Source organism: Podarcis raffonei, chromosome Z (genome assembly GCF_027172205.1).
Source record: "Podarcis raffonei isolate rPodRaf1 chromosome Z, rPodRaf1.pri, whole genome shotgun sequence".
NCBI classification, from domain to species: Eukaryota; Metazoa; Chordata; class Lepidosauria; order Squamata; family Lacertidae; genus Podarcis; species Podarcis raffonei.
In genome coordinates, this window is record NC_070621.1 from 106,326 (window position 1) to 127,500 (window position 21,175).

The 21,175-nt window shown below is 53.9% G+C and overlaps 3 protein-coding genes across 3 annotated transcripts in view; 1 reads left to right on the forward strand and 2 right to left on the reverse strand.

Annotated features, from left to right (window-relative positions):
- Positions 1 to 441: 441 nt before the first annotated feature.
- Positions 442 to 2,614, reverse strand: AJM1 (apical junction component 1 homolog). Its single transcript, XM_053374824.1, has one exon. It carries the CDS (start codon positions 2,570 to 2,572, stop codon positions 473 to 475), a length of 2,100 nt encoding a protein of 699 aa, XP_053230799.1. The 5' UTR covers positions 2,573 to 2,614; the 3' UTR covers positions 442 to 472.
- Positions 2,615 to 6,073: 3,459 nt separating this feature from the next.
- PHPT1 (phosphohistidine phosphatase 1) lies at positions 6,074 to 10,719 on the forward strand. Its single transcript, XM_053373662.1, has 3 exons — positions 6,074 to 6,282; positions 7,517 to 7,641; positions 10,627 to 10,719. Exons 1-3 carry the CDS (start codon positions 6,135 to 6,137, stop codon positions 10,717 to 10,719), a joined length of 366 nt encoding a protein of 121 aa, XP_053229637.1. The 5' UTR covers positions 6,074 to 6,134.
- Positions 10,720 to 15,899: 5,180 nt separating this feature from the next.
- The window catches only part of RABL6 (RAB, member RAS oncogene family like 6), a 42,121-nt gene continuing 36,845 nt past the window's right edge, over positions 15,900 to 21,175 (reverse strand). The window contains exons 12-15 of the mRNA XM_053374194.1: positions 19,885 to 20,086; positions 17,555 to 17,714; positions 16,574 to 16,635; positions 15,900 to 16,223 (exon numbers count right to left, since the gene is read on the reverse strand). Coding sequence (XP_053230169.1) covers positions 16,059 to 16,223; positions 16,574 to 16,635; positions 17,555 to 17,714; positions 19,885 to 20,086 — 589 coding nt within the window. The 3' untranslated portion in view covers positions 15,900 to 16,058. The remainder of the gene's footprint in view (positions 16,224 to 16,573; positions 16,636 to 17,554; positions 17,715 to 19,884; positions 20,087 to 21,175) is intronic.

Consider the following 21,175-nt stretch of genomic DNA (forward strand, 5'->3'; position numbering starts at 1 on the left):
CCGTTCTTCCCAGTGGAACTCCCTGCCACTTGAACCTAGAAACGTCCCACAAAATGCAGCAAATGGGCGCCCCTTCCTGCTCTTTTCCTGTCCATTCTCCCTCGGAACTCCCTGCCACTTGAACCCAGAAACATTGCACAAACTGCAGCCAAACGGAGCCCATTCCTGGTCTTTTTTTGTCCGTTCTGCCCAGTGGAACTCCCTGCCACTTGAACACAGAAAAAGCGCAAGAAATGCAGCAAAACGCGTCTGTTTCTCGTTCTTCCCAGTGGAACTCCCTGCCACTTGAACCCAGAAACGTCCCACAAACGGCAGCCAAACGGAGCCCATCTCTGGTCTTTTTTTGTCCGTTCTCCCTTGGAACTCCCTGCCACTTGAACCTAGAAACGTCCCACAAACCGCAGCAAATGGGCGCCCGTTCCTGCTCTTTTCCTCTCCGTTCTCCCCCGGAACTCCCCGCCACTTGCCTCCGCTACATCAGCTCATCCAGCAAGTTGGGACTGGCCACCCAGTCCAGCGTCCTGGGTTCGGATCCGGCCATGATCATGCAGAGGAACTGCTTGCCCGTCCTCTTGTCGACGGGATAGATGGTGGTGGGCGTGAAACGGCGCCCGCTTTCGACGAACGCCACCAGGCGCCCGTACACCTCCGGGAACTCGCGCCGCAGCGCCACGCCCCGGGCGCGCAGCTCCCTCTGGACGTGGACGAAGCACACCTCCCGCGCCCGCCGGTCCTCCTGGTCGCCGGCGCCCGGCGGCGGCGTCAGAATCAGCGTCTCCATCTCGGCGCCCGGTGCCGGCGCCACCGCCGCCAGCGCCACCTTACCGTGCTGGCGCGCCGCCGGGTGCCCCTCGCCCGCCGCCACCGTCACGTTCAGCACGAAGCACTCCGCCGGGTCGTACTCCTCCCCGGCGCGCTGCAGCTCCCGGGCGTAGGCGCCCAGCTTCCCGGCGTGCGCGCCCACTTCGCGCAGGGAGAGGTACGTTGGCGGCGCCGCCGCGGCGCCCAGTCCGGCGCGGAGGAAGTCCTCGGCGGCGGCGGCGCCCGGGAATCCGAGGAAGAGGACGCCGCGCCCGCGGGAGAGGAATCCGACCCGCGCCAGGCGGGAGAAGGCCCGGTGCGCCGCGGCGTCCTCCCGGGAGAACCGTAGCGCGTTGCGGCAGGCGCTGGCGGCGCGCCCGGCGGCGCAGCGCTCCTTGTGGCGGCGCCAGTCCTGGCGCCGGCAGTGGCGCGAGCAGTAGAGGGTGCGGCAGCTGTGGCAGGACTTGAAGTAGAGGCAGGCGTGAAACATAGTTTCCGTGCGCCCGCAGCGGGCGTTGGAGCACATGACGTCGTCCTCGTCGGTGCTGGCGTCCGGCGAGCTGGCGCCCGGCGTCTCCGCCGCGTCGGCGCCCGGTTTGTAGTCGATCACCAGGTCGGTGATCAGCTGGTCCAGCTGCTCCAGGCTGCGTTGGCGCGCCGGCGCCGGGCGCCCGGTGATCTCGTTGTCGGTGATTGTGATCTCCGGCGTCACGAACCAGGCGCCGCGCCCGGCGGCGCCCGTTTTTTCCAGCAGCGAGTTCTCCGAGAGGGAGAGCGCGGCGTAGCGTTTCGGGGAGCTGGAGAGCGTCACCACCACGGGCGCCGGGCGCCGGGTGTCGGGCGGCGCCGGGTGGCGCGCTAGAATGTTCTCGTAGCTGCGCCCGCGCCACAGCGGCTGGTCCGGGCGCCCGCGCGGCGCCAGGATGTCGTCCCACGACTTGGAGTGGCTGCGCGCTTCCGTTCCCAGGCGCGGCGCCTGCCAGGAGGGTTGGGTGGCGCCTGGTGGGTAGGGCACCGCCACCGGGCGCCAGGCGCCGTACGGGTGAGGGTATGTCCGCGAGACGGGCGCCGGGACGGGTGGCGCGGCGCCGTAAAAGTGGGGCGCGGCGCCGTAAAAGGGCGGCGCGGCGCCGTCAAATGCGGCGCCGTCGAATGTTGGCGCGGCGCCGTAAAACGGGGAAACGTAGTTCCGGCCGGGCGCCTCCCGGACAGGTTGGGCGTCCAGGAAGGGGGAAACGTAGTTCGTCCGGACGGGCGCGTATCCTCCGTCGCCGGCGTAGAAGACCTGGAGGGGCGCCGGTTGCGGGTTCGGGTCGTAGGCGTCGCCCGGCGGGCGGTCCTCGTAGGTGTCGCTGGGCGTCGGGGTGCGGGAGGGGCGCCAGGCGCCGGGCACGGTCAGGCCGCTCCGGGCCGGGGAGACGTAGCGCGGCGGCGGGTCGGGCTTGATGTCCAGGCGGCGGCGCGGGGCGTTGGCGGGCGGCGGGTTGGCGCCGTGCTGGAAGGGGGAGATGCGGCTGCGCTGGGGCTGGAGCTTGACCGGGTGCAGCTCGTTGGCGTGGCGCCCGGCGCTTTTGGAGCGGGCGCGGGGCGCCGGGTCGCGGGGCGCCTCGCGCCCGCGCCGGGCGGCGGGCGGCTCGTCGTCCAGCCACTCCAGGAAGTCGAAGCTGCGGCAGTGGCGCTTGTGGAAGGGCGCCGCCGCCGACATGGCGCAGGGGAAGGGCGGCGCCGTCTGGACGTGGCGGAGGAGGTCCGGAGGGTGGGTGCGGGTCATCTTCGGAAGGGCGGGCCCGGCGCCGCGCCACCCTCAGTGCGGGTCCTGCGGGGAGAGGGAGGGCGTCAAGTGGCAGGGAGTTCCAAAGAGCGGGGGGGAACTACAGTTCCCATCATGCCTTGCGAGCCGGACCAGCGGTCAGGGAGGATGGGAACTGTAGTTTTCCCGCTGTTTTCCCGCTAGCTAGGGATCATGGGAGTTGTAGTGCCAAACAGCTGGGAAAACTACAATTCCCATCATCCCTTGCTAGCCGGACCAGCGGTCAGGGAGGATGGGAATTGTAGTTTTCCCGCTAGCTAGGGATCATGGGAGTTGTAGTCCCAAAGAGCTGGGAGACACAACCTGGGGAACTCCCCGCCTCATGAAAGCTAGCAGCTCAAGGCGATTGTCCTACCTGGCCTGGCAGGCGTCGCGGGGCGTGGGGCCGGCCCTCCATGCTGCTCCGTGGGGCGTCAGGAGAGGGGCCTAGGGTTCGAAAGAGGACAAGGGGAGCGTCAGCTATGGGGGGAGAGGCAAAGGCACTCTGCGCATGCTCAGGGGCAACATTGGTTGGGTTATAAGAGGCAGAAGAGCAATTGCCCCCCATAAGTGGACCTGCCTGCTCCCCCTCTGCCCCCCACAAGTGGACCAGGCTTCTCCCCATAAGTGGACCAGGCCTCTCCCCCTCTGCCCCCCATACGTGGACCAGGCTTCTCCCCACAAGTGGAGCAGGCTGCTCCCCCTCTGCCCCCCATAAGTGGACCCGGCCTCTCCCCCTCTGCCCCCCACAAGTGGACCCGGCTTCTCCCCATAAGTGGACCCGGCCTCTCCCCATAAGTGGACCAGGCTGCTCCCCCTCTGCCCCCCACAAGTGGACCAGGCTTCTCCCCATAAATGGACCAGGCCTCTCCCCCTCTGCCCCCCATAAGTGGACCAGGCTTCTCCCCATAAGTGGACCAGGCCTCTCCCCCTCTGCCCCCCATAAGTGGACCAGGCTTCTCCCCATAAGTGGACCAGGCCTCTCCCCCTCTGCCCCCCATAAGTGGACCAGGCTTCTCCCCATAAGTGGACCAGGCCTCTCCCCCTCTGCCCCCCACAAGTGGACCAGGCTTCTCCCCATAAGTGGACCAGGCTTCTCCCCATAAGTGGACCAGGCCTCTCCCCCTCTGCCCCCCACAAGTGGACCAGGCTTCTCCCCATAAGTGGACCCGGCCTCTCCCCCTCTGCCCCCCATAAGTGGACCAGGCTTCTCCCCATAAGTGGACCCGGCCTCTCCCCCTCTGCCCCCCATAAGTGGACCAGGCTTCTCCCCATAAGTGGACCCGGCCTCTCCCCCTCTGCCCCCCATAAGTGGACCAGGCTTCTCCCCATAAGTGGACCCGGCCTCTCCCCCTCTGCCCCCCATAAGTGGACCAGGCTTCTCCCCATAAGTGGACCCGGCCTCTCCCCCTCTGCCCCCCATAAGTGGACCAGGCTTCTCCCCATAAGTGGACCAGGCCTCTCCCCCTCTGCCCCCCATAAGTGGACCAGGCTTCTCCCCATAAGTGGACCAGGCCTCTCCCCCTCTGCCCCCCACAAGTGGACCAGGCTCCTCCCCATAAGTGGACCAGGCTTCTCCCCATAAGTGGACCAGGCTTCTCCCCATAAGTGGACCAGGCCTCTCCCCCTCTGCCCCCCACAAGTGGACCAGGCTTCTCCCCATAAGTGGACCAGGCCTCTCCCCCTCTGCCCCCCATAAGTGGACCAGGCTTCTCCCCATAAGTGGACCAGGCCTCTCCCCCTCTGCCCCCCACAAGTGGACCAGGCCTCTCCCCCTCTGCCCCCCATAAGTGGACCAGGCTTCTCCCCATAAGTGGACCAGGCCTCTCCCCCTCTGCCCCCCATAAGTGGACCAGGCCTCTCCCCACAAGTGGACCAGGCTTCTCCCCCTCTGCCCCCCATAAGTGGACCAGGCTTCTCCCCATAAGTGGACCAGGCTTCTCCCCACAAGTGGACCAGGCTTCTCCCCCTCTGCCCCCCACAAGTGGACCAGGCTGCTCCCCATAAGTGGACCAGGCTTCTCCCCATAAGTGGACCAGGCCTCTCCCCCTCTGCTCCCCACAAATGGACCATTCTGCTCCCCATAAGTGGACCAGGCTTCTCCCCACAAGTGGACCAGGCCTCTCCCCCTCTGCCCCCCACAAGTGGACCAGGCTTCTCCCCATAAGTGGACCAGGCTTCTCCCCATAAGTGGACCAGGCTGCTCCCCCTCTGCCCCCCACAAGTGGACCAGGCTTCTCCCCATAAGTGGACCAGGCTTCTCCCCATAAGTGGACCCGGCTTCTCCCCCTCTGCCCCCCATAAGTGGACCAGGCCTCTCCCCATAAGTGGACCCGGCTTCTCCCCCTCTGCCCCCCACAAGTGGACCAGGCCTCTCCCCATAAGTGGACCCGGCTTCTCCCCATAAGTGGACCAGGCTTCTCCCCATAAGTGGACCCGGCTTCTCCCCCTCTGCCCCCCATAAGTGGACCAGGCCTCTCCCCATAAGTGGACCCGGCTTCTCCCCCTCTGCCCCCCACAAGTGGACCAGGCTTCTCCCCATAAGTGGACCAGGCTTCTCCCCATAAGTGGACCAGGCTTCTCCCCATAAGTGGACCCGGCTTCTCCCCCTCTGCCCCCCATAAGTGGACCAGGCCTCTCCCCATAAGTGGACCCGGCTTCTCCCCCTCTGCCCCCCATAAGTGGACCAGGCTTCTCCCCATAAGTGGACCCGGCTTCTCCCCCTCTGCCCCCCACAAGTGGACCAGGCCTCTCCCCATAAGTGGACCAGGCCTCTCCCCATAAGTGGACCAGGCCTCTCCCCCTCTGCCCCCTACAAATGGACCATTCCGCTCCCCTCTTCCCCAATTGGACCATCCCTCCCCCTCTTTCCGCCAATGGTCTCGCCCGCCTCCCGCTTCTCTACCGCCGAGCCAAACCATCCTCCGCAGCTGGCGGGGGTGGGGGGGTCTGACGTCACCTTGGCAGGAACCACCTCCGGCCGGAGGGGGAGGAAGCCAAAAATCCCCCCCTTCCCCGGTAATCCCGCCGCCCATCGGTCCAGCCGCTTCCCCCCCCACCGGACAGGCGGGAAAGGGCGATGGTCTCTTCCGATTCCCCCCTGCGATGTCAGGGCGATTTGGAGCCGTCCGAAGCGCCGGTGTCGCCTGGCCTGTTGGCTCCGCGCAGGCGCAGTGGAGGCAGCTCCGCAGCGCCACCGTGTGGCGGAGGGGAGAAAGAGCGCCTTAAAGGGGCTGGAAACTACATTTCCCAAGGTGCACCTGAGGCTCGGCATGGCCATGCCCTCTGCTGAGCCTGGACGCAAAGCATCATGGGGGTTGTAGTTTGCTCAGGACGCCTTTCGAGCGCTTGGGGCCTGTCACGTAACCTAATCCTGCGCCAAGCGACGCGCCCATTGGCTGAGCCTACCTGTCATCGACGTAACCCCCGCCCCAGAGGTGGGGCTTCAGGCAAAGCCGAGCCGCCATTGGCCCCGCGCCTGTCAAGGCGGGCGCTGATTGGCTGGCCCGTCCGCGCTCCTCATTTCTCCTCAGAAGGCGCAGCAATGGCGGACGGAGACTTGAAGCGGGTTCCCGACGTCGATATCGACGAGGCCGACGGCGTCTTCAAGTACGTCCTCGTCCGCGTCACCACGCACGGCGCCGGGCCGGGGAAGGACGTCGTGCGCGGCTACGCCTGGGCCGAATATCACGGTGAGGGGACGGGAGTAGAGCGCCGGCGGCGGGTTCTGATTGGGCGAGGCGCAGACACATCAAGGGTGGAGGCGGGGAGAGATGGACTGTCGCAGCTTCCGATTGGGCGAGGCCTAGTCGAGGCGGGGAGAGAAGGACGGTTGTGCGTTCTGATTGGGCGAGGCGGGGATGGAATGCCAGTTGCGGGTTCTGATTGGGCGAGGCGCAGACACATCAAGGGTGGAGGCGGGGAGAGATGGACTGCAGCAGCTTCCGATTGGGCGAGGCGGGGATGGAATGCCAGTTGCGGGTTCTGATTGGGCGAGGCGCAGACACATCAAGGGTGGAGGCGGGGAGAGATGGACTGCAGCAGCTTCCGATTGGGCGAGGCGGGGATGGAATGCCAGTTGCGGGTTCTGATTGGGCGAGGCGCAGACACATCAAGGGTGGAGGCGGGGAGAGATGGACTGCAGTAGCTTCCGATTGGGCGAGGCGGGGAGAGAAGGACGGTTGTGGGTTCCGATTGGGCGAGGCGGGGATGGAATGCCACTTGCGGGTTCTGATTGGGCGAGGCGTAGCCACTTGGTTATTGAAGGCGGGGAGAGAAGGCCGGTTGTGGGTTCCGATTGGGCGAGGCGGGGAGAGAGCGCCGGTTGCCGGTTCCGATTGGGCGAGGCGTAGTCACGTGCATAGGGGAGGCGAGGCGAGAACGACGGTTGCCGGTTCCGATTGGACGAAGCGTATGCTTGGGGATAGTTGAAGCGGTGACGGCAGGCCGGTTTCGACCTCTGATTGGGTGAGGCGCAGGAACGTTATACAGTGGAGGCGGGGAGAAGACGCCGGTTGTGGGTTCCTATTGGGCGAGGCGCAGGCTAGTGGAACGTGAAGGCGGGCTTGCTCTCAGGGAGCGACCTCTGATTGGGTGAGGCGCAGGAACGTTATATAGTGGAGGCGGGGCGAAGACGGCGGTCGCGTCTTCCTATTGGGCGAGGCGCCGGCTGGTGGAAAGTGAAGGCGGGCTTGCTCTCAGGGAGCGACTTCTGATTGGGTGAGGCGGACAGAGAAGGCGGGTCTAGAACCCCAGATGCGGGTTCCGATTGGGCAGGTGGATATTGAAGGCGGGGAGAGAGCGACGTTGCTGGATTCCCATTGGGCGAGAAGGACGGGAGCTGGTTCCGATTGGACGAATATTATTATTAGGATTATTATTATTAATTATTATTATTAATTATTATTATTATTATTTCCCTTCCAGCCGACATCTATGACCGCGTCTCGGAGGATCTCTCCCGGCTCGGGTTCGAGTGCGAGTGCCTGGGCGGCGGGCGGATCTCCCGCCAGAGCGGATCCCGCCAGATCCACGTCTATGGCTACTCCGTGGTGAGATCCTAGAGCGGCGCGGGGACTACATTTCCCATCATCCCTGGCGGCTGCTCCGGCTAGCAAGGGATGATGGGAATTGTAGTTCTTCCCTCTGTTTGGGACTACAGCTCCCATGATCCCTTGCTAGCAGGAAAAGAGCGGGGGGAACTACAATTCCCATCCTCCCTGACCGCTGGTCCGGCTAGCAAGGGATGATGGGAATTGTAGTTTTTCCCAGCTGTTTGGGACTACAACTCCCATGATCCCTAGCTAGCGGGAAAACTACAGTTCCCATCATCCCTGACCACTGGTCTGTCTAGCTAGGGATCATGGGAGCTGTAGTCCTAAAGAGCTGAGAAAAACTACAACTCCCATGATCCCTAGCTAGCCGGACCAGGGGTCAGGGATGATGGGAATTGTAGTTTTTCCCAGCTGCTTGGGACTACAACGCCCATGATCCCTAGCTAGCGGGAAAACTACAGTTCCCATCCTCCCTGACCGCTGGTCCGGCTAGCAAGGGATGATGGGAATTGTAGTTTTTCCCAGCTGTTTGGGACTACAACTCCCATGATCCCTAGCTAGCAGGAAAACTACAGTTCCCATCATCCCTGACCGCTGGTCCGGCTAGCAAAGGATCATGGGAATTGTAGTTTTCCCCCTCTGTTTGGAACTACAACTCCCATGATCTCTAGCTAGTGGAAGAACTAGCGGGGAAAACTACAATTCCCATCATCCCTGACTGCTGCTCCGGCTGGCAATGGATCATGGGAATTGTAGTTTCTCCCCGCAGTTTGGGACTACAACTCCCATGTTTCACTAGCTGGAGGGAAAAACTACAATTCCCATCATCCCTGACAGCTGGTCCGGCTAGCAAGGGATGATGGGAATTGTAGTTTCCCCCAGCTGTTTGGGACTACAGCTCCCATGATCCCTTGCTAGCAGGAAAAGAGCGGGGGGAACTACAATTCCCATCATCCCTGACAGCTGGTCCGGCTAGCAAGGGATCATGGGAATTGTAGTTTTTCCCTCGGTTTGGGACTACAGCTCCCATGATCCCTTGCTAGCAGGAAAAGAGCGGGGGGACTACAATTCCCATCATCCCTGACTGCTGTTCCTCTTAGCTATGGATCATGGGAGTTGTAGTCCCAAAGAGTGAGGGATGATGGGAATTGTAGTTTCCCCCCCCCCAGCTCTTTGGGACTACAATTCCCATGATCTCCCGCTCGCTGGACCAGCAGTCAGGGTTGATGGGAACTGTAGTTTTTTCCATCTGCTTTGGACTACAGTTCCCATGATCCCTAGCTAACCAGATCAGCAGTCAGGGATGATGGGAATTGTAGTTTTCCCAGCTGTTTGGGACTACAATTCCCATCATCCCTCACTAGCCGGACCAGCGGTCATAGATGATGGGAATTGTAGTTTCCCCCAGCTGTTTGGAACTACAACTCCCATGATCTCTAGCTAGTGGAAGAACTAGCGGGGAAAACTACAATTCCCATCATCCCTGACTGCTGCTCCGGCTAGTGAGGGATGATGGGAATTGTAGTTTTTTTCCACCTCTTTGGGACTACAACTCCCATGATACCTAGCCAGCAGGAAAAACTACAATTCCCATCATCCCTGACTGCTGTTCCTCTTAGCTATGGATCATGGGCGTTGTAGTCCCAAAGAGTGAGGGATGATGGGAATTGTAGTTTTTTCCCACCTCTTTGGGACTACAACTCCCATGATACCTAGCTAGCAGGAAAAACTACAATTCCCATCATCCCTGCCCACTGGTCCGGCTAGATAGGGATCATACCGTCAGAGATGATGGGAATTGTAGTTTCTCCCTCCAGCGAGTGAAACATGGGAGTTGTAGTCCAAAACAGCGGGGGGAAACTACAATTCCCATCATCCCTCACTAGCCGGAGCAGCGGTCAGGGATGATGGGAATTGTAGTTTTTCCCGCTACTTTTTCCACTAGCTAGAGATCATGGGAGTTGTAGTTCCAAACAGCTGGGAAAAACTACAATTCCCATCATCCATGACCGCTGCTCAGGCTAGTGAGGGATGATGGGAATTGTAGTCACAAACAGCTGGGGAAAACTACAATTCCCATCATCCATGACCGCTGCTCCGGCTAGTGAGGGATGATGGGAATTGTAGTCCCAAACAGCTGGGAAAACTACAATTCCCATCATCCATGACCGCTGATCTGGTTAGCTAGGGATCATGGGAACTGTAGTCGAAAACAGATGGAAAAAAACTACAGTTCCCATCAACCCTGACTGCTGGACCAGCGAGCGGGAGATCATGGGAATTGTAGTCCCAAAGAGCTGGGAAAAAACTACAATTCCCATCATCCCTCACTAGCAGGACCAGCGGTCAGGGATGATGGGAATTGGAGTTTCCCCCTCTGTTTTCCCGCTAGCAAGGGATCATGGGCGTTGTAGTCCCAAAGGGCTGGAAGAAACTACAATTCCCATCATCCCTGACCGCTGGTCCGGCTAGCGTGGGATCATGGGAATTGTAGACCCAAACGGCTGCGAAAACTACAATTCCCATCATCCCTGACCACTGGTCTGTCTAGCTAGGGATCATGGGAGCTGTAGTCCTAAAGAGCTGGAAGAAACTACAATTCCCATGATCCTTAGCTAAGAGGATCAGCCGTCAGGGATGATGGGAATTGTAGTTTTTTCCAGCTGTTTGGGACTACAACTCCCATGATCCCTAGCTAGCGGGAAAACTACAGTTCCCATCATCCCTGACCCCTGGTCCGGCTAGCTAGGGATCATGGGAGTTGTAGTCCCAAAGAGCTGGAAGAAACTACAATTCCCATCATTCCTGTCATTACTCTTACAGCATTTTAGGGCTGGCGCAATTAAATTACGCTATGTTATCATTTTATTCTTAATGATTGATTGTTAATTATTATTAATCATGACTAATTGTTATTAATTATTATTTATTGATTAATTATTATCTATTAATTATTATTAATTATTATTAATTATCTTTCAGGGGTTCGGCCGGGCGCCGCATTCGGTTACCACCGAAAAACTACGCGCCGCTTTTCCGGACTATGAGGTCACCTGGGCAGACGACGGCTATTGATTTATTGATTGATTGATTATTGATTTATTGATTATTGATTGATTATTGATTTATTGATTGATTGATTTCCAATAAAATAAAATTTTGCGCCCGGCGTGAAATATAGCGTTCCGGGCGCCACGCCTTCCTTCCTTCCCCTTCTCGCGTTCCTATTGGTCCAGGATTCGAACCCGGATCCCGGGCGCCCAATCATCCGCCAGAAACTACAGTTCCCAAGATGCTCTGCGTTCGCCCCGTTCTAAACCTTGAGCCAAAGGATTCTGGGAGTTGTAGTTTGAGGCTTCTAGCCCCCCAAAGGATTCTGGGAGTTGTAGTTTGAGGCTTCTAGTCCCCAAAGGATTCTGGGAGTTGTAGTTTGAGGCTTCTAGTCTCCCAAAGGATTCTGGGAGTTGTAGTTTGAGGCTTCTAGTCCCCCAAAGGATTCTGGGAGTTGTAGTTTGAGGCTTCTAGTCCCCCAAAGGATTCTGGGAGTTGTAGTTTGAGGCTTCTAGCCCCCCAAAGGATTCTGGGAGTTGTAGTTTGAGGCTTTTAGTCCCCCAAAGGATTCTGGGAGTTGTAGTTTGAGGCTTCTAAGGCGCCCAAAGGTTTCTGGGAGTTGTAGTTTGAGGCTTTTAGTCCCCCAAAGGATTCTGGGAGTTGTAGTTTGAGGCTTCTAGTCCCCCAAAGGATTCTGGGAAATGTAGTTTGAGGCTTCTAGTCCCCCAAAGGATTCTGGGAGTTGTAGTTTGAGGCTTCTAAGGCGCTCTAGTCCCCTTTCCTTATTATTTCCCACAAAGGATTCTGGGAAATGTAGTTTGAAGCCTCTAGTTCCCCCCCAAAGGATTCTGGGAAACGTAGTTTGAGGCTTCTAAGGCGCCCTCTAGTCCCCAAAGGATTCTGGGAGTTGTAGTTTGAGGCTTCTAGCCCCTATTATTTCCTTATTATTTCCCGCAAAGGATTCTGGGAACTGTAGTTTTCGGCACCCTGAACACCCTCTTCTAGAACTACAATTCCCAGGTCCACCCTTCTGGCCCAGGGAACTCTGGGAGTTGCGGCGCCCGGCGAAAACTAAGGTTCCCAGAGCACCGGGTTCAACATGGATCATGGGAACTGTAGTTTGCTAGGAGGCGCCTCAGAGAACTATAATTCTCCCCCTGGAAATCCCCTTTTCCTATTGGTCACCCCTGAGCATACTATAATTCCCAAGGCGCCGCTGAACGGACTATGGTTCCCATGGTGCTGCTGGAACTACACTTCCCAAGTCCGTCCTTCCGGCCCAGGGAACTCTGGGAGTTGCAGCTGCCGGGAAGGAGAGGCGCCCGGAGGAAACTAAGGTTCCCAGAGCACCGGGTTCAAGTGCATCCTGGGAACTGTAGTCCTTTCCTCAAGGCCTCTGGCGCCGCCTAGTTATCAGCGCCCTGGGGATACTACAGTTCCCAAGCAGCGCAGAACATACTACAATTCCCAAGATGCCACTGGGCGTACTACAATTCCCAAGATGCCACTGGGCGTACTACAATTCCCAAGATGCCGCTGGGCATGCTACAGTTCCCAATGCGCCACTGGGCGTACTACAATTCCCAAGATGCCACTGGGCGTACTACAGTTCCCAGGGTGCCACTGGGCATACTACAGTTCCCAATATGCCACTGGGTGTACTACAGTTCCCAGGGTGCCACTGGGCGTACTACAGTTCCCAAGGCGCCGCTGAACGTACTACAATTCCCAAGATGCCACTGGGCGTACTACAGTTCCCAAGATGCCACTGGGCGTACTACGGTTCCCAAGATGCCACTGGGCGTACTACAGTTCCCAAGATGCCGCTGGGCGTACTACAGTTCCCCAGGTGCCACTGGACGTGCTACAGTTCCCAAGATGCCACTGGGCGTACTACAGTTCCCAAGGCACCACTGGGCGTACTACAATTCCCAAGGCACCACTGGGCGTACTACAATTCCCAAGATGCTGCTGGGCGTGCTACAGTTCCCAAGGTGCCACTGGACGTGCTACAGTTCCCAAGATGCCACTGGGCGTACTACAGTTCCCAAGATGCCACTGGGCGTACTACAATTCCCAAGATGCTGCTGGGCGTACTACAATTCCAAAGGCGCCACTGAGCGTACTACAATTCCCAAGATGCCGCTGGGCGTACTACAGTTCCCAAGATGCCCCTGGGCGTACTACAATTCCCAAGGTGCCACTGGGCATACTACAGTTCCCAAGATGGCGCTGGGCGTACTACAATTCCCAAGATGCCACTGGGCGTACTACAATTCCCAAGCATACTATGATTCCCAAGGCACCACTGAGCGTACTACAGTTCCCAAGATGCCACTGGGCGTACTACAATTCCCAAGGCGCCACTGAACGTACTACAATTCCCAAGATGCCGCTGGGCGTACTACAATTCCCAAGATGCCGCTGGGCGTACTACAATTCCCAAACATACTACAATTCCCAAGATGCCACTGGGCGTACTACAGTTCCCAAGATGCCACTGGGCACACTACAATTCCCAAGCCGCCGCTGAACGTACTACAATTCCCAAGCATACTATTATTCCCAAGATGCCACTGGGCGTACTACAGTTCCCAAGATGCCGCTGGGCGTACTACAATTCCCAAGATGCCACTGGGCGTACTACAGTTCCCAAGCATACTATAATTCCCAAGGCGCCACTGAGCGTACTACGGTTCCCAAGATGCCACTGGGCGTACTACAATTCCCAAGCATACTATAATTCCCAAGGCGCCACTGAGCGTACTACAATTCCCAAGGCGCCACTGAGCGTACTACAATTCCCAAGATGCCGCTGGGCGTACTACAGTTCCCAAGATGCCGCTGGGCATACTACAGTTCCCAAGCATACTATAATTCCCAAGGTGCCACTGGGCGTACTACAATTCCCATGATGCCACTGGGCATACTACAGTTCCCAAGATGCCACTGGGCGTACTACAATTCCCAAGCATACTGTAATTCCCAAGCATACTGTAATTCCCAAGGCGCCACTGAGTGTACTACAGTTCCCATGATGCCACTGGGCGTACTACAATTCCCAAGCATACTATAATTCCCAAGGCGCCACTGAGCGTATTACGGTTCCCAAGATGCCGCTGGGCGTACTACAGTTCCCAAGATGCCACTGAGCGTACTACAGTTCCCAAGATGCCGCTGGGCGTACTACAGTTCCCAAGGTGCCACTGGGCGTACAATTCCCAAGCATACTATAATTCCCAAGGCGCCACTGGGCATACTACAATTCCCAAGATGCCACTGGGCGTACTACAATTCCCAAGATGCCACTGGGCGTACTACAATTCCCAAGATGCCGCTGGGCGTACTACAATTCCCAAGATGCCACTGGGCGTGCTACAATTCCCAAGATGCCGCTGGGCGTACTACAATTCCCAAGGCGCCACTGGGCGTACTACGGTTCCCAAGGCGCCACTGAGCGTACTACGGTTCCCAAGGTGCTTGCGCCGCCAGAGTTTATTCAGACGCATGGGGCAGGCATCCTGTCCACAAGGCAGTCCGGAAAGCAGGCGCCAGGCGCCGGCGCGCTACAGTTCCCGTTCCAAAATCAGGCGGGGAGGGAAGGAAGGAAGGAAGGAAGGAAGGAAGGAAGGAAGGAAGGGGAAGAGATGGAGAGGAAGAAGGGGAAAGGGAGAGGAAATGAGGGAAATAGGGAGAGGAAATGAGGGAAATTGGGAGAGGAAATGAGGGAAATTGGGAGGGGAAAGAGGAAAAGGAAGGAAGGAAGGAAGGAAGGAAGGAAGGAAGGAAGGAGAAGAGATGGAGAGGAAGAAGGGGGAAAGGGAGGGGAAATGAGGGAAATTGGGAGAGGAAAAGGAAGGAAGGAAGGAAGGAAGGAAAGGAGGGGAAGAGATGGAGAGGAAGGAAGGAGAAGAGATGGAGAGGAAGAAGGGGAGGGAAAGGAAGAGGAAATTGGGAGAGGAAATGAGGGAAATTGGGAGAGGAAAGAGGAAAAGGAAGGAAGGAAGGAAGGAAGGAAGGAAGGAAAGGAGGAGAAGAGAAGGGGGAAAGGAAGAGGAATTGAGGGAAATTGGGAGAGCAAATGAGGGGAATTGGGAGAGGAAAGAGGAAAAGGAAGGAAGGACGGAGAAGAGATGGAGAGGAAGAAGGGGAGGGAAAGGAAGAGGAAATGAGGGAAATTGGGAGAGGAAAGAAGAAGAATGGAAAAGAAGTGGAAGGAGGAAAAGGAAGAGGAAATGAGAGACAGGACGAGGAAAAAGAAGGAAGGAAAGAGGTGAGGAGGAAGAGGAGAAGGAAGAGGAAATGAGGGAAATTGGGAGAGGAAAGAGGAAAAGGAAGGAAGGAAGGAAGGAAGGAAGGAAGGAAGGAGGAGAGATGGAGAGGAAGAGGGGGAAAGGGAGAGGAAATGAGGGAAATTGGGAGAGGAAAGAGGAAAAGGAAGGAAGGAAGGAAAGGAGGAGAAGAGATGGAGAGGAAGAAGGGGAGGGAAAGGAAGAGGAAATGAGGGAAATTGGGAGAGGAAAGAGGAAAAGGAAGGAAGGAAGGAAAGGAGGAGAAGAGATGGAGAGGAAGAGGGGGAAAGGGAGAGGAAATGAGGGAAATTGGGAGAGGAAAGAGGAAAAGGAAGGAAGGAAGGAAAGGAGGAGAAGAGATGGAGAGGAAGGGGGGAAAGGGAGAGGAAATGAGGGAAATTGGGAGAGGAAAGAGGAAGAATAGAAAGGAGGTGGAAGGAGGAAAAGGAAGAGGAAGTGAGAGACAGGAGGAGGAAAAAGAAGGAAGGAAAGAGGCGAGGAGGAAGAGGAAATGAGGGAAATTGGGAGGGGAAAGAGGAAGAGGAAATGGCAGATGAGAGGAAGAGGAAAAGGAAGAGGATGTTGAAAAGGGGGAGGAAGTGCAAGAAGGGGAAGAGGAAGGCAGGAAGGAAAGGAAGAGGGGAGAAGGGAGAGAGGAAGGAGGGAAAGAGAGACAAACCAGGAAGAGGAAGAGGAAGTGAAGAGGAACAGGAAGAGGAACAGGAAGAGGAAGCGCCCGCCCCCTTTTCTCGCGGGATCAACCAGTCCGGAAAGAGGGGGGGCGAGACGGGAGATACCTGAGTTCCATGCGCCCCGGAAACGGAAAGCAGGAAGTGAGGGGGCGGGACTTCCTGTTCCTCCGGCGCCGCCCCCCGGGAGCAGCACAAAGTCCGCGGAAAGCGCCGGAAGGACCGGTGGGCGGGGTCACAGCAAAAAGGCGGGGTCGCATGCACCGCAGGAAGTCCCGCCCCCAGGCCGATCTGTCCGTCCAAAGCAGCAGCGTCCGTCCGAAACGGGGGGCGGGACTCGTTTCCAGGAAGGGGAGGGGCCTCCCGCCGGGAATGGGCGGGGCTAGAGCTCCTCGTAGTCCCCGCCCCCTGGGGCCGGCCCCGCCCCCAGGAAGGCCTCCAGCTCGTCAAAGGGGCTGGCCTTGGCTTTGGCCCGCCCCTTCCTGCGCCCGGCGCCCTCCGCTTCCTCCTTGGGCTTCTTGGGGCGGGTCTTCTTCTTCTTCTCTTCCTGCGGGGAAAGAGAGAGAGACAGGAAGTTGGGGGCGGCGCCCAGGAAGTTGGGGGGCGGCGCCCAGGAAGTTGGGGGCGGCGCCCAGGAAGTTGGGGGGCGGCGCCCAGGAAGTTGGGGGGCGGCGCCCAGGAAGTTGGGGGCGGCGCCCAGGAAGTTGGGGGGCGGCGCCCAGGAAGTTGGGGGGCGGCACCCAGGAAGTTGGGGGGCGGCGCCCAGGAAGTTGGGGGGCGGCGCCCAGGAAGTTGGGGGGCGGCGCCCAGGAAGTTGGGGGCGGCGCCCAGGAAGTTGGGGGCGGCGCCCAGGAAGTTGGGGGGCGGCGCCCGGCGGCGCTACGGTTCCCGGCCCACCTCTTTGCCGCTCCGCTTCTTCTTCTTCTTCTTCTCCTTGGAAGAAGGCGGCTTCTCCGGATCTGGAGGGGAAAAGAATATTCGTTCAATTTCCGTTTTTCTAACGTTTTATTAAGTTTTATTATTATTTTATTATTTATTAATTCACTAATTTATGTAATTATATTATATTATTTTATTTTACTATCATATTATATTATATTATATTATATTATATTATATTATATTATATTATCTATAATATTAAATTAAAATTTAATTAAAATTTATATTTAATATTATTACTATTAGGGTATAATTATTATCATTAGTATTATTATCATTACTATTATTAAACTGTCATTACTACTATGGGGGTATAAATAATAATAATAATAATAATAATAATAATAATAATAATAATAATAATGATGTTAGGGTACAAATATCATTACCATTATTTTTATTATTTAAATGTCATTATTACGATGAGGGTATTATTATTATTATTATTATTATTATTATTATTATTATTATTATTATTATTATATAAATAGCATTATTATTATTATTATTATTAAAATGTGATGGGTTATAGGGTATAAATATGATTATTATTAAGATATCATTATTGCTATCAGGGTATAAATATCATTATTACTATTATTATTATTATTATTATTATTATTATTATTATTAAAATATGATTACTATCAGAGTATAAATATCATTATTACTATTAGGATATTTTATTATTATTATTATTATTACTATTATTATTATTATTATTAAAATGTGATGGGTTATAGGGTATAAATATCATTATTATTAAGATATCATTATTGCTATCAGGGTATAAATATCATTATTACTATTATTATTATTATTATTATTATTATTATTATTATTATTAAAATATCATGATTACTATCAGAGTATAAATATTATTATTATTATTATTATTATTATTATCATCATCATCATCATCATCCCCCCTCTCACCTTCCTCGCTGCTCTCCTTCCGCCTGGCCGGCTCCTCCAATCCCAGCCCAAAGAGATCCGCCTGGTTCTTCGGCCGGAAGGCGGGGCCAGGGGCCGGCGGGGGCGGGGCCGGGCCGGGGTCCGAGGCGTCCGATAGGTCCGAGAGGGCGGGGAAGCGGTCCTGCAAAGGAGGCTGGGAGAAGAGACCTCTCCTGATTAGTTCCCGCAAAGGATTCTGGGAGTTGTAGTTTGAGGCTTCTAAGGCGCTCTAGTCCCCTTTCCTTATTGTTTCCCCCAAAGGATTCTGGGAAATGTAGTTTGAGGCTTCTAGTCCATATTATTTCCATATTATTTCCCACAAAGGATTCTGGGAGTTGTAGTTTGAGGCTTCTAGCCCCTCAAAGGATTCTGGGAGTTGTAGTTTGAGGCTTCTAGACCGCCCAAGGATTCTGGGGAAAATAGTTTGAGGCTTCTAGTCCCCCAAAGGATTCTGGGAGTTGTAGTTTGAGGCTTCTAGTCCCCCAAAGGATTCTGGGAGACGTAGTTTGAGGCTTCTAAGGCGCTCTCTAGCCCCCAAAGGATTCTGGGAAACGTAGTTTGAGGCTTCTAGTCTCCCCTACTGGGAGTTGTAGTTTGAGGCTTCTAGTCCCTAAAGGATTCTGGGAGTTGTAGTTTGATGCTTCTAGCCCCCAAAGGATTCTGGGAAATGTAGTTTGAGGCTTCTAGTCCCCCAAAGGATTCTGGGAGTTGTAGTTTGAGGCTGCTAAGGCGCTCTACTCCCCTTTCCTTATTGTTTCCCGCAAAGGATTCTGGGAAATGTAGTTTGAAGCTTCTAGTCCCCCAAAGGATTCTGGGAGTTGTAGTTTGAGGCTTCTAGTCCCCCAAAGGATTCTGGGAGTTGTAGTTTGAGGCTTTTAAGGCGCCCAAAGGATTCTGGGAGTTGTAGTTTGAGGCTTCTAGTCCCCCAAAGGATTCTGGGAGTTGTAGTTTGAAGCTTCTAGCCCCGCAAAGGATTCTGGGAGTTGTAGTTTGAGGCTTTTAAGGCGCCCAAAGGATTCTGGGAGTTGTAGTTTGATGCTTCTAGCCCCCCAAAGGATTCTGGGAAACGTAGTTTGAGGTTTCTAGTTCCCCAAAGGATTCTGGGAGTTGTAGTTTGAGGCTTCTAGTCCCCCAAAGGATTCTGGGAAACGTAGTTTGAAGCTTCTAGTCCCCCAAAGGATTCTGGGAAACGTAGTTTGAGGCTTCTAGTCCCCCAAAGGATTCTGGGAAACGTAGTTTGAGGCTTCTAAGGCTCCCTCTAACTCCCCAAAGGAGTCTGGGAGACGTAGTTTGAGGCTTCTAGTCCCCCAAAGGATTCTGGGAGTTGTAGTCTGAGGCTGCTAAGGCGCTCTAGTCCCCTTTCCTTATTATTTCCCACAAAGGATTCTGGGAGTTGTAGTTTGAGGCTTCTAGTCCCCCAAAGGATCCTGGGAAACGTAGTTTGAGGCTTCTAGTCCCCCCAAAGGATTCTGGGAAACATAGTTTGACGCTTCTAGTCCCCCAAAGGATTCTGGGAAACATAGTTTGAGGCTTCTAGTCCCCCAAAGGATTCTGGGAGTTGTAGTTTGAGGTTTCTAGTGCCCCAAAGGATTCTGGGAGTTGTAGTTTGAGGCTTCTAAGGCGCTCTAGTCCCCTTTCAACACAGCAAAGGATTCTGGGAGTTGTAGTTTGAGGCTGCTAAGGCGCTCTAGTCCCCTTTCCTTATTATTTCCCGCAAAGAATTCTGGGAAATGTAGTTTGAGGCTTCTAGTCCCCCCCAAAGGATTCTGGGAGTTGTAGTTTGAGGCTTCTAGTCCCCCCAAAGGATTCTGGGAGTTGTAGTTTGAGGTTTCTAGTCCCTAAAGGATTCTGGGAGTTGTAGTTTGATGCTTCTAGTCCCCCAAAGGATTCTGGGAGACGTAGTTTGAGGCTTCTAGTCCCCCAAAGGATTCTGGGAGACGTAGTTTGAGGCTTCTAGCCCCCCAAAGGATTCTGGGAAACATAGTTTGAGGCTTCTAGTCCCCCAAAGGATTCTGGGAGTTGTAGTTTGAGGCTTCTAGTCCCCCCAAGGATTCTGGGAAACGTAGTTTGAGGCTTCTAGTCCCCCAAAGGATTCTGGGAGTTGAAGTTTGAGGCTTCTAGGCCCCCAAAGGATTCTGGGAAACATAGTTTGAGGCTTCTCGTCCCCCCAAGGATTCTGGGAAACGTGATTTGAGGCTTCTAGTCCCCCCAAAGGATTCTGGGAGTTGTAGTTTGAAGCTTTTAACGTCTCTCTCTCTTCCCCCCAAAGGATTCTGGGAGTTGTAGTCCCCCCGCACCCGGCGCCCACTCACCCCCCTGGCGTCGGCCGAGGCGTCGCTCTCGAACTCGGGGTCGTCCATGACAAAGGAGAGCATCTGCGCCGCCACCGGCCCCTCGGGGTCGCTCTCCGACTCCTCGCCGGGCGCCGGGGGCCGGGGGGCCGGGAGGGGCCGCGTTCCGGAAGGTTCCGCCGGGGGCCGGGCCGGGTCCGACCTCAGAGACGGGGAGGGGGGGCTGGGGGGGGAAATGAGAATTAACGAGAATGACCATGATTTAATTAGAGTTCTATATAATTTGTAATTTGTAATTTGTAATTTGTAATTCGTAATTCATAATTCATAATTCATAATTCAATTTATAATTCATAATTCATAATTCATAATTCAATTCATAATTCATAATTCATAATTCAATTTATGATTCATAATTCATAATTCAATTTATAATTTATAATTTATAATTTATAAATTATAAATTATAAATTATAATTTATAATTTATAATTTATAATTCAAATTCTTAATTCATAATTCAATTTATAATTCATAATTCATAATTCATAATTCAATTTATAATTCATAATTCATAATTCACAATTCATAATTCAATTTATAATTTATAATTTATAATTTATAATTCATAATTCATAATTGAATTTATAATTCATAATTCAATTTATAATTCATAATTCATAATTCATAATGTATAATTTATAATTTATAATTTGTATTTAATTTTCTAATTTTCTCATTTGGACTGAATAAAAATGGTCGTTCTAATTCTCATGACAATTATCATTCTAATCATCATTAATTAATAAACGTAACGAGCATTATTAGGATATTGATGACTGTAACGGTAGTTATTATTCTAATGATAATTGTAGCGCTAATTTAATAACGAAGAAAATGACCATTATTTCGATATTGAGGACTGTAATGGTAATGATTATTATAAAGATAATTGCAATTATCCTAATTGATTATTCGGATATTGATGACTGTAATGGTAATGATTATTGTAAAGATAATTGTAATTATCCTAATTGATTATTAGGAAATTGATGACTGTAATGGTAATGATTATTATAAAGATAATTGCAATTATCCTAATTGATTATTCGGATATTGATGACTGTAACGGTAATTATTATTCTAATGATAATTGTAACGCTAATTTAATAATGAAGAAAATGACCATTATTTGGATATTGAGGACTGTAATGGTAATGATTATTATAAAGATAATTGCAATTATCCTAATTGATTATTCGGATATTGATGACTGTAATGGTAATGATTATTATAAAGATAATTGCAATTAT

Bases quoted from the DNA above. Each gene is read 5' to 3' on its own strand.
- PHPT1 (XM_053373662.1), top strand. From the start codon at position 6,135: ATGGCGGACGGAGACTTGAAGCGGGTTCCCGACGTCGATATCGACGAG. The intron at 6,283-7,516 runs GTGAGGGGACGG...TTTCCCTTCCAG, and splicing joins CGCCTGGGCCGAATATCACG to CCGACATCTATGACCGCGTC. The intron at 7,642-10,626 runs GTGAGATCCTAG...ATTATCTTTCAG, and splicing joins ACGTCTATGGCTACTCCGTG to GGGTTCGGCCGGGCGCCGCA.
- AJM1 (XM_053374824.1), bottom strand. From the start codon at position 2,572: ATGACCCGCACCCACCCTCCGGACCTCCTCCGCCACGTCCAGACGGCG.